Source organism: Argopecten irradians, chromosome 5 (genome assembly GCF_041381155.1).
Source record: "Argopecten irradians isolate NY chromosome 5, Ai_NY, whole genome shotgun sequence".
NCBI classification, from domain to species: Eukaryota; Metazoa; Mollusca; class Bivalvia; order Pectinida; family Pectinidae; genus Argopecten; species Argopecten irradians.
Genome location: NC_091138.1, coordinates 1,752,879 through 1,765,253, shown reverse-complemented (window position 1 = coordinate 1,765,253; position 12,375 = coordinate 1,752,879). Strand labels below are relative to the sequence as shown.

The 12,375-nt window shown below is 39.1% G+C and overlaps 1 protein-coding gene across 1 annotated transcript; it reads right to left on the bottom strand.

The window, feature by feature from the left end:
• LOC138322630 (uncharacterized protein DDB_G0287625-like) lies at positions 1–12,375 on the bottom strand. Its single transcript, XM_069266620.1, has 7 exons — positions 12,338–12,375; positions 10,943–10,990; positions 10,417–10,539; positions 9,599–10,028; positions 4,854–7,895; positions 4,383–4,592; positions 1–911 (listed from the first exon to the last, which is right to left on the bottom strand). Exons 1-7 carry the CDS (start codon positions 12,353–12,355, stop codon positions 796–798), a joined length of 3,987 nt encoding a protein of 1,328 aa, XP_069122721.1. The 5' UTR covers positions 12,356–12,375; the 3' UTR covers positions 1–795.

The following is a 12,375-nucleotide window of genomic DNA, read 5'->3' as shown; positions in this document are numbered from 1 at the left end:
TATCATTTCACTTTTTATTTTCAAATACAATGTAGATGAAATGTTTTCTGATATTCATGCAAGCACATTTCTCTGTTAAAGCATAAAAACCCTGTCCAGTGTATCATCAAACTGCATAATTGGAAATGTACCAGTAAATATTCTGATCTGCTAGCTGCTATTAGCACACATGTATCTGACCATTACACTCTTCTCAACAATATCAATAAAATACATATTTTCATATTCTCAATCACTTTCAAGCTATCTCTGACATTGTTACTCATCACTGAATTCAAACTTGTAATAGACTATGATTAGTTTTTAGATAGTATCATCTTCTTATTCAATTTCTAAGCTTATCACTGACAATGTCATTCCACATCAGTTCCAAACTTGTTATAGACTATGATTGTAAACATCTCACTGGGACAAATCATGATTAATATTTTCATATTATCACAAATCAAACCTTGTCAGCACCGTCCAGGTGAACACAGCACATCCTTAACTAGAGGGCTCCAGGAATTTTACTGCAGTTCACATGTCTTCTTGACCTTGATTAGCTGCCAGGGTTATTCTCTTATAAAAGCCAAAGCAAGAGTTGTGAGGTTGTCACGAAGTGATGTCACATTTGAGGGCTACACTCGGACATGAAGCAGTGTTTGAAGGCATTCTTTGGCTATTGACAATATCCCACGTCCATCATGTGTAGTGTAGTGGCTGTTAAGAGATGTCCTGTCACCTGTGACCACGTATCTCCATGTCCATCACCATATGGCAATAAAGCCTTCGTCGTCGTGTGTTTCGGCGAGCTCATCCGTATCTCTCCTTGTCCTGTTCAATCTCTGCCTGTCTCCTCAAAATTTCGGCGTTTTTCTTCTGAATCAGCAGAATTCTTGCATCTAGATCACTAAGGTGTCCAGGTGGTTCTATAAACAGACAATATCAAAATCACTCAATCTAACCTCCATAGACTTCACGTATTATGTCAAAATCACTCAATCTAACCTCCATAGATTTCACTACGGTATATTATGTCAAAATTATCAACTGGGTTAGCGAACTGTAAAATAGAAAAATTTTCAAGCACGAGTAAAACCATATAACAAGAGGCCCATGGGCCTTAACGGTCATCTGACTCATGGCACAAAACAACAAAGTCACAGTATAAAGTATTGGTTAACGATTAATATAAACAATACAAGGAACTCCTTAGTTGAATATGTAAGTTTCTGAAAAAGGTAAATGTCATTTGTTGAACAAACTTGGTAGCCCTTCATCCAAATATGGTCGAAACCCATTCAAGGATTAATATAAGGAGGAGTCAGATTTTAAAGCCATTTCAGCAAAGCTCCCATTTTGGACCTCGGTCATACTATCCCCATGGGTCTTACCTCGGTCCTTTATAAAATATGATTGTCATAAAATATGATGTTCTGAATCAATTAAAACCACTATAGACCAATTTTCATTGAGATCGGAGACTGAAACCTTAAAACAGGAAGTGGGCCAGCGGCCATCTTGGAATACCAAAATCTTTACGAAAATGTTTGCATGTTGTTCGGCATCAATTAAAACCCCTATAGACCAATTTTCATTGAGATCGGAGACTGAAACCTTAAAACAGGAAGTGGGCCAGCGACCATCTTGGAATACCAAAATCTTTACGAAAATGTTTGCATGTTGTTCAGCATCAATTAAAACCCCTATAGACCAATTTTCATTGAGATCGGAGACTGAAACCTTAAAACAGGAAGTGGGCCAGCGGCCATCTTGGAATACCAAAATCTTTACGAAAATGTTTGCATGTTGTTCGGCATCAATTAAAACCCCTATAGACCAATTTTCATTGAGATCGGAGACTGAAACCTTAAAACAGGAAGTGGGCCAGCGGCCATCTTGGAATACCAAAATCTTTACGAAAATGTTTGCATGTTGTTCGGCATCAATTAAAACCCCTATAGACCAATTTTTATTGAGATCGGAGACTGAAACCTTAAAACAGGAAGTGAGCCAGCTAAAATTAAGAAAATTTGCCCTTTTGGGGCCCCACCCCTCAGTTCCTAGGGTTCAGACCAGACTCATTTATATAAAATATAATTGTGTTTCCCCAATGATGCTTCACACCAAATATGGATAAAATTCATCCAAGGATGGAGGAGGAGTAGGACTTTAAAGCTAAAATTAAGAAAATTTCCCCATTTGGGGCCCCACCCCTCAGCCCCTAGGGGTCGGACCAGGCTCATTTGTAATATGATTGTCCTTCCCCAATGATGTTTCACAACAAATATGGATGAAATCCATCCAAGGATGAAGGAGGAGAAGGATTTTAAAGCTAAAATTAAGAAAATTTCCCCATTTGGGGCCCCACCTCTCAGCCCCTAGGGGTTGGACCAGGCTCATTTATATCAAATATGATTGTCCGTCCCCAATGATGTTTCACATCAAATATGGATGAAATCCATCCAAGGATGAAGGAGGAGTAGGATTTTAAAGCTAAAATTAAGAAAATTTGCCCATTTGGGGCCCCACCCCTCAGCCCCTAGGGGTTGGACCACGCTCATTTACATCAAATATGATTATCCTTCCCCAATAATGTTTTACACTTTATATAGATGAAATCCATCCAAGGATGAAGGAGGAGTAGGATTTTAAAGCTAAAATTAAGAAAATTTGCCCTTTGGGGGCCCCACCCCTCAGCCCCTAGGGGTTGGACCACGCTCATTTATATAAAATATGATTGTCCGTCCCAAATAATGTTTCACACCAAATATGGATGAAATCCATCCAAGGATGAAGGAGAAGTAGGATTTTAAAGCTAAAATTAAGAAAATTTGCCTTTTTGGGGCCCTACCCCTCAGCCCCTAGGGGTCGGACCAGGCTCATTTATATAAAATATGATTGTCCATCCCAAATGATGTTTCACACCAAATATGGATGAAATCCATCCAAGGATGAAGTAGGAGTAGGTTTTTAAAGCTAAAATTAAGAAAATTTGCCCTTTTGAGGCCCCACCATTCAGCCCCTAGGGGTCGGACCAAGCTCATTTATATAAAATATGATTGTCCTTCATCAACAATGTTTCAAACCAAATATGGATGAAATCCATCCAAGGATGAAGGAGGAGTAGGATTTTAAAGCTTAAAATAAGAAAATTCGCCCTTTTGGGGCCCCACCCCTCAGCCCCTAGGGGTCACACCTATCTCAAATATATAAAATATGAATGTCCTTACCTAATGATGTTTCACACTAAATATGGATGAAATCCATCCAAGGATGAAGGAGGAGTAGGATTTTAAAGCTAAAATAAGAAAATTTGCCCTTTTGGGGCCCCACCCCTCAGCCCCTAGGGGTCGGACCAGGCTCATTTATATAAAATATGATTGTCCTTCCCCAATGATGTTTCAAACCAAATATGGATGAAATCCATCCAAGGATGAAGGAGGAGTAGGATTTTAAAGCTAAAATTAAGAAAATTTGCCCTTTTGTGGCCCCGCCCCTCTGACCCTAGGGGTCGGACCAGGCTCATTTATATAAAATATGATTGTCCTTCCCTAATGAAGTTTCACACCAAATATGGATGAAATCCATCCAAGGATGAAGGAGGAGTAGGATTTTAAAGCTAAAATTAAGAAAATTTGCCCTTTTGAGGCCCTGCCCCTCTGACCCTAGGGGTCGGACCAGGCTCATTTATATAAAATATGATTGTCCTTCCCTAATGATGCTTCAAACCAAATATGGATGAAATCCATCAAAGGATGAAGGAGGAGTAGGCTTTTGTATAAATAGTCTTACGCACGACGCACGGCGGACGGCGCGGCGGACGGCGGACGGCGCACGGCGCACGACGACGGACGAAACACGATGACAATAGGTCATCCTGACCTTCGGTCAGATGACCTAAAAAGTCTAGATGACAAAATTTAATTGTTGTTAAAAAAACTGAGAACTCTTGAGGGTAATAAAACAAAGTCCAATCAACTGAGGATTGTAATGTGGCTGTGACAAAACATATTTCCTTTACTTGGTATCTAAATGTTTTACATAAAACTATTATCAATAGTTTCACATTGTGAATATAAAGTTTCATACCACTAGTTTTGAAAGCAGTGATTTCTTTTAACCCATCAAACATATGAAAGGACAAACATCACTAGAAAACTGACATCGGCCACAAAGGGCTCCTTTAGGGGCCACTGCAGCCACTGTTGATTTCCAGTCCTATCAACTGTCCTTAATAAATCAGATGATTTTTAAACTTTGACCCCTGACCATGGTGGCAAACTTGGATTTCTCTGGGAAAAAATTACCTGGTAAACTCCTTTTGTACATCTACTTTACTATAAGCTATTACCAAGTACAGTTTCAAACCCTCGGCCTATGAATTTCTAAGACTTTACCTGTAACAGTTGGGACTGGTTTTGAAGTGTCCTGAGAAACAATGGTCTTCCTTGGTAAATTGGTGTCTGTTGTTTCCACCCTGCGTGTGACAGTGAAGTCTCGACGTCTCCCTTCGTCATCGTGTCGCTGTAGTTTGGCCTTCTTATGATGCACAGGCTGCCCTAGTCTCTCGTGGATAGACAATCTCTTTGGGGAGTTTTCTTGTCTGACTGTTATTGGATAATCAAGAAATAATTTTATACACTGCATCTGTTGATAAAATGTTTTGCAACAATAATTGAAAAATAATTTGATATATTAACTGTGAAAGTGTAACAAACTTAGTGTAAAACAAAGCCATAAGATAAACAAATTGTATAGATAGCACTAGAAGTGGTTATGGATGACAGAGTTATCTCCCTTTAATTACCCCGTCCACCATTCATTTTTGAATATTAAATACAATGTAGTGTTTAGATATATTTCGTTACCTTTAGATGCCTCATCCCTCCAGACAACCTTTGTGTGATGGCGACCATCCTGGTCCGGTGACCTTGACCTCTCCTTCACTACTGACCTTTCCTTATAACCTTTGTTATCAATAGTCACAGTAAAGTTTTTATTTTTAGCACTCTCCTTGTCTCTCTCCTCGCGCCTCCTCTTTGACTTGCTCTTTCCATCCTGAAGATCTGGAGATTTTACTTCCTTACTTTTGGAAGAACTTCCCTCAGAATCAAGGTTTTTGGAACTTAGAGAAACAAAGCTGGTCAACAACTTTTTGGGAGGTGTTGCCTTATCACTATCAGCCTTGTCCTCCTTCATGAATCTTTTCCTTCTCTGTTCCTTCACACTCTCGTTGTTAGCTTTGTCACCACTAGTATCTTTCTCTACACCACGATTAGTTTTGTCTTCATCTTTCTGAACACTGCTTTTGTCTTTGTCGTTTTGAATTAATCGATTGTCTTTTTGATTGTCTTTCTGAACAGGTAAACTGCCTTGGCCATCGTCTTTCTGTACGATACGACTATTAGCACCTTTGTCACTGTCTTTCTGTTTGACGACTTTCTCGTCTTTCTGACTAGGTTCAATGTCGAGATCTTTTTTAGTAGTTCGACTACTTTTGTCTCTATCCGGATTAGACTTGTCTTCTGTTTTGTGAAGAGAAACTTTTCCAGAGTCTCTGAGTCTATCACTTTTATTAGATTCGTATTTATTTGAATTGTTTTTATTTTCATTACCTGGCACTTCCACTGAACTAGACGGTTTTTCACCACTCCCCCTTAATCTCTCTCCATTCATATTTACAGATCGGCTTTCGCGACTTTTCGTTGATGTGTAAGTCTCTCTGTCACGACTTTGTGATGAAATGTCTTTTTCTTTGTCGCGATTTTTCATTAAAGTGTCAGCCTCTTTGTCGCGATTTTTTGATGAAATATCAGTCTCTTTTTCACGACTTTTTGACGAAATGTTAGTGTTACTTACTTTGCTCCAGTTCTGATAAGTATAATGTCCTTCCTTGGAGTCTTTTTGTGCTTCGTTTGAATCTTTGTCATTTTTGTCAGTATTTCTATCATACTTTCTATCATTATCTCTATATTTCTCCCTCCTCTCTCTATCATACCTATCATCACCTCTGTCTCTACCGTATCTATCTCCCTTTTCGTCACGTCCCTTTTTGTACCTATCATCTTTACCACTATTCCTATTCTTTTCACTGTTCTCCTTTCTCCTATTGTAATCTTCCTCTCGTTTTCGAATTCTTTCCTCCGCTTCCTTTTGCCGTTTGACTTTCTCTCTTTGTCTCCTTTCTCGTTCAATGTCTGCCGTTTGTCGTTCTGTTTTCCGTGAGTTTTTATTTCTCCACCCTTCCTCACTAGAGTCACTATCACTATCTGATGAAGATGAGCTTTCACTACTAGAACTACTCGATGACTCACTTTCTGATGAAGATTCCACAGGCTTTTTACTTCTGTAAGATTTCTTATGTTCCTTAATTTTTTCGTTGCTCTGTTTATGTTTTGATTCCTCTTCCTTTTTGGTTGATCGTTCATTCAGCGATTTAGTTGTTTTTCGTTGGGACATTTCTTTTTTATGTCTGTCTGAATTTTTATTGTCTCTTTCAATTTTTTTCTGTCTGGCCTCAAGTCTCTCCCGTTCCTTCTCAAACATTTCTCTACTTTTCACAGATTTTTTTGATTGCAATGATTTTTCCCCAGATCCCCTTTGCTTTCTTTCTGTTTTCTTACTTTCACTTTTACTGTCTAATTTACCATCCATCCAGTCCCTGGTGGAGACTTTCTTTTTTAAAGCATCTAAATCTTCTAATGGAGACCCATGCCTTCTAAGCGGGGACCGAGCGGAATCCCGATTTTTCACTTTCTCGTAGGAAGCCGACCTTGACCTCCTTTTGTTTGGTCTTGATTTCTCTGGTGATGACCTTGACCTGGAATATGCCTTTTTGGAATCATCAGGAGAGCGAAGTCTTGTTGAAGCTGTCCTAGACCTACTGTTGGAATGAACAGGTGATTGTTCACGTTTGCAGGACGACTCTGGCACGTGATGCTGACCAGATGTTGAATGTGGCGACTTTTGTCTCTTTTCATCTTGATGAACAATTTTTGTTTCACTTTTATTTTCAGTTGGTTTTGCTGGTTGTACAGCGTTTGGACCAAATATGTATTCTGGTCTTAACATTGAAGTCTTCCCAGGAGGTCTCGACTCTGATTTTTGAGAATTTCTTGAAGATGAAGAATGTCTTTCTGTTGAAGGACTTCTTCTTGATGATTTTAACTTTGGTGATTTGGACCTGTGCGATTTTGGACGTGAAGGAGATTTAGACAGCGGTGACTTCGACCTGTGTGATTTTGGCCGTGACGGAGATTTAGACAGAGGTGACTTCGATCTATGTGATTTTGGCCGTGGAGGAGACCTAGATTGTGGTGATTTTGACCTGGGTGGTTTTGATCGAGGAGATTTAGACTGCGGTGATTTGGATCGATTCACAGTCCTAGATATTGTCTTTGTTTCCATGGTAACAAGATGACCACTAGACGATGTGGATGACTTAGTTGAATATTTCACAGTTCTGGTCAGACTGGTACTCTCTGGTGATTTTTGTGGTACACTTTTTACAGGTTTTTCTGTTTTACTATATTTATCTTCTTTGCTGGTTGTTTTAACAGTTGTATGTTCAGGTTTAGTGGAATGAACACTATCATTTGTGTTTAAAGTTCTACTACTGTCATTCTTAGACTGGACGGGGTCAGGAACTGGTTTTATATCTTTTTTATTTTCAGACACTTCATCAGCAGTTTTGCTGATTTCTTGCTGCCTTGTCTTTGAAGCATCCTTCTGATTGGTGCCGTCTGAACTGCTGCTATCACTTGTGCTGTTTTTATCCTCCTCATCAGAGGAACTGTCAGAGGAAGAGTTGTCATATCCATCCTTCTTGACATCATCCATATCCTCATCTTCACTGGTCTGATTGTCATCATCTTCAGAGTTCGATTCATACCTTGAAAACTTGTCAACCACTGCAAATAATGAAAGATACTAAAATTTAGAATGGAGAAGCAAAATACAAAAATTGGAAAACTGTATATATTATCTGTTGTATTTACCCTATAACTCATGTATTACTTCACTATGTATATTCCACCCGTGTATCGTCAGTTTTGACATATTCAAACTAGAAATACTTACTATAGTATACTATAGGAACTGTATATTTTGTTTTAATACACACTAGTAACAATACCAGGTAGAGGTTGGAGTAGAGGTTGGGGTAGAGGTTAGGGAAGAGGTTGTGGTACCTTTTACTTTAGTATAAGTTGGGGTAGAGATTGGGTTAGATGAGACTTACCTTTTGCTTTGGTAGAGGTTGGGGTAGATGAGACTTACCTTTTGCTTTGGTAGTGTTTGGGGTAGATGAGACTTACCTTTTGTTTTGGTAGAGGTTGGGGTAGACGAGTCGTACATTTTGTTTTGGTAGAGGTTGGGTTAGACCAGACTTACCTTTTGTTTTGGTAGAGGTTGGGGTAGATGAGACTTACCTTTTGCTTTGGTAGTGTTTGGGGTAGATGAGACTTACCTTTTGTTTTGGTAGAGGTTGGGGTAGACGAGTCGTACATTTTGTTTTGGTAGAGGTTGGGTTAGACCAGCCGTACCTTTTGTTTTGGTAGAGGTTGGGTTAGACCAGTCGTATCTTTTGTTTTGGTAGAGGTTGGAGTAGAGGTTGGGGTAGACCGGTCGTACATCTTGTTTTGGTAGAGGTTGGGGTAGATGAATCTTACCTTTTGTTTTGGTAGAGGTTGGGGTAGATGAATCTTACCTTTTGTTTTGGTAGAGGTTGGGGTAGATGAATCTTACCTTTTGTTTTGGTAGAGGTTGGGGTAGATGAATCTTACTTTTTGTTTTGGTAGAGGTTGGGGTAGGTTGGGGTAGATGAATCTTACCTTTTGTTTTGGTAGAGGTTGGGGTAGACCAGTCTTACATTTTGTTTTGGTAGAGGTTGGGGTAGATGAATCTTACCTTTTGTTTTGGTAGAGGTTGGGGTAGACGAGTCGTACATTTTGTTTTGGTAGAGGTTGGGGTAGATGAATCTTACCTTTTGTTTTGGTAGAGGTTGGGGTAGATGAATCTTACCTTTTGTTTTGGTAGAGGTTGGGGTAGATGAATCTTACCTTTTGTTTTGGTAGAGGTTGGGGTAGATGAATCTTACCTTTTGTTTTGGTAGAGGTTGGGGTAGATGAATCTTACCTTTTGTTTTGGTAGAGGTTGGAGTAGAGGTTGGGTTAGACCAGTCGTACCTTTTGTTTTGGTAGAGGTTGGAGTAGAGTTGGGGTAGACCAGTCGTACCTTTTGTTTTGGTAGAGGTTGGGGTAGATGAATTCTTACCTTTTGTTTTGGTAGAGGTTGGGGTAAAGGTTGGAGTAGATGAATCTTACCTTTTGTTTTGGTAGAGGTTGGGGTAGATGAATCTTACCTTTTGTTTTGGTAGAGGTTGGGGTAGATGAATCTTACCTTTTGTTTTGGTAGAGGTTGGGGTAGACCAGTCTTACCTTTTGTTTTGGTAGAGGTTGGGGTAGATGAATCTTACCTTTTGTTTTGGTAGAGGTTGGGGTAGATGAATCTTACCTTTTGTTTAGGTAGAGGTTGGGGTAAAGGTTGGGGTAGATGAATCTTACCTTTTGTTTTGGTAGAGGTTGGGGTAAAAGTTGGAGTAGATGAATCTTACCTTTTGTTTTAGTAGAGGTTGGGGTAGATGTACCGCTCCTTTCCTCAGATCCTACCCACTTGTCCTGGGGACGTAGAAGCTGAGTATCTGACTTGCTGGACTGGTCTGTATCCATTGGTAAGGTGTGGATATGGACCAGATTACTCCCTCTATTGTTACTGGTGCTGTGGCTCCCACTGCTGTGGCCTCCTCCAATGTGGCTCCCACTGCTGTGGCCTCCTCCACTGTGGCCTCCTCCGCCTTGGCCTCCTCCACTGTGGCTTCCACCACTGTGGCCACCTCCACTGTGACCCCGATCATCGCGATGCCGAGATGAGTATGAATGAATATTGGAATAATTTCTTCTGCTGTCGCTATAGTGATGGTTACGGTCGTCACGGTAATGGCGATCTTCCCTATGATGGTAACTAGAGTGTTTTCTGTCATTTGTCTGTAAGGAATAAATATTCACATAAACCGGTAAAACCTATCCTAGTGTTTTGACTTGTGTATAAAGAACAACTTGGCTATAAAGACCATTTCCTCTTTGTCACTTTGGTGGTCCTACTTACCTAAAGTTATTGCATTTCATACACTGTAAAGCAACTTTCTATCACAGCTATTGAATTTCGCGATTTCCATTTCTGAACAAGTTTGAGAAGATAAAATTTCGCAGATTAAATAATTGAACGGAACTTATCAAAACAAGAGATGTAGATATAAATCGCACATATCAACTTTCAAAGAATCTAATATTTTTCCTCAAACAACATAGAATTTTAAAGTTTCTTCCTCCAAAACTGACATGCCAGACTGTGTTAAAGTAAATTATTACTTACACTTCCTGAGGATGTAGAATCACTTCGTGACTTCTTGGAAAGTAAAGCTGCCTTTCTGAGAGCTGTTAACTCATCATCCTCCTCAGACTGTTCCTGTTCATCCTGTGAGGACCGAGTTCGGTTCTGTAATCATGATATTGTGTCAGTTATTATAAGCTCATATATCTGTCACAGTATTACCACTGATTATGATACTGTATAACATACATTATTTGATCCAATAAGTGCTCCCTGATTCTATATAGAGTATCAGCACTTTCCATCATTTCAAAAACTCAAGTTTTGTAACAGGTATTCAAATCTTTATTATGGTAAAACCAGACTGAAAATGTGAATACCATAAAGTTTCTTTGTTTTAAGACTTCTGCAAATTAATCTGCCCAATTTGTGTATTAAGGTCAAATTATGGTCTCAAAGCACCTATATAAATTCCAGATTTTATATAGCAACCTGGCGCTTTATTGGGCTGAATGCAGTAGTTATAATTAATTACAGAGATAATCAGTTAGGACCAGATAGTGCTTACCGTCTTCATTGATGCAAACACAGCATTCCTCAATGCTACCAAGTCCTCCTGAAAAGATTTTACAGGCGCCATTATATCATTGTATTGTAAATATTACAAGACAAGGGATAATCAATGTAGCAACTGAACAAGAAATTCAGCACCTTCCTAGGTCGCGATGGATATTCTATATTTAGCTCTAGGTTTACCACTGCTTGATTCAGTGTATCTCTCTTGCTTCCTTCCTGTTTTAATGTGTACTCTCACCAACACAAAGATATGCTAAAACCATCGGCATTTCATCAACTGGCATGGGTAACATGATAGGAGATTACATCACACTACGGACTCTAGATGGAAAACTGATCTATCTGGTTGATGTTAAGTGATCAAAACCGATCACAAATTCCATTGTTCAATGAATGCATCAACTAGTATCAAGCCAGGGTCTGATAGCGCAGTGTTGTGGAATTGGTTGATTATGATCGATCAACAACCAGGTAACTCAATAGAGCATTACCAGAGAGTGTTTGGAGGTAGGAGTGCAGGTAGGAGGATTATAGGGATTCCAAGATTCCAAAATGATATATAGGTTAGGTACAATTTACTGTTGATTAGTCCCACCCTCCAGATATTATGATGTCACAAAAATTGTATTAAAGTATGACGTCATGATCACTGATAGGTGTAACTAATCATACTTTACCCACATCGTTTTGGGATCTCAAAACCTCTTTATTAGACGAGTCTGTCATCAGTGTCCAGGTATACATAACTCAATCAGTATCCAACTAGTGTTCGGAGGTCCTGGGTTTGAGCCATGGTCTGATTTATGTGAATTTTTGTCCTCTCTGGTTATATATTATCATATTGGCTATACTAAGTAACAGACCTAAAGAAACATACAGTAACTCATACTGAAAATACCACAAAAATTCAATCTAATTCACCGAACTAGTGAACATCAGCAGCTGTTGACAATGGTGGATCAGTGTAGTAACAGATGTTGAAGAGTTTTTGTATATCGTTGTCATATTCTTTACACAGCTGCAACAAACACACCTCTCGTTCATAACTTACACAGTAACACGTACAGCTTACCGTCATACTGGTAAAGCAACTGGTTTTTTTCCCTGCTAGATCTACGATTATAATTAAAATAGCACAAGCTACATTGTATTTTCTAGGCCTGCAGTAAGCCTAAGACACGTTGTGCAAAGAGAAAGTATCAAGAAACGTGTTTTTAGACTTTAGCAGATGTTTATACTTTGAATTATACGATGGCATAGTATTGATATAAGCATAGTGCATTAAGTTTCTTAAATAACAAATAACTATCAAACTTATATAAAAGTGCAAGAAGTTAGACAATGCATAACAGAGCTATTTCTCTGGTAATATCGGGGTAGATTTTACCTCATCTTCGGACGCCATCTTGAATGATCTGCTTTCTA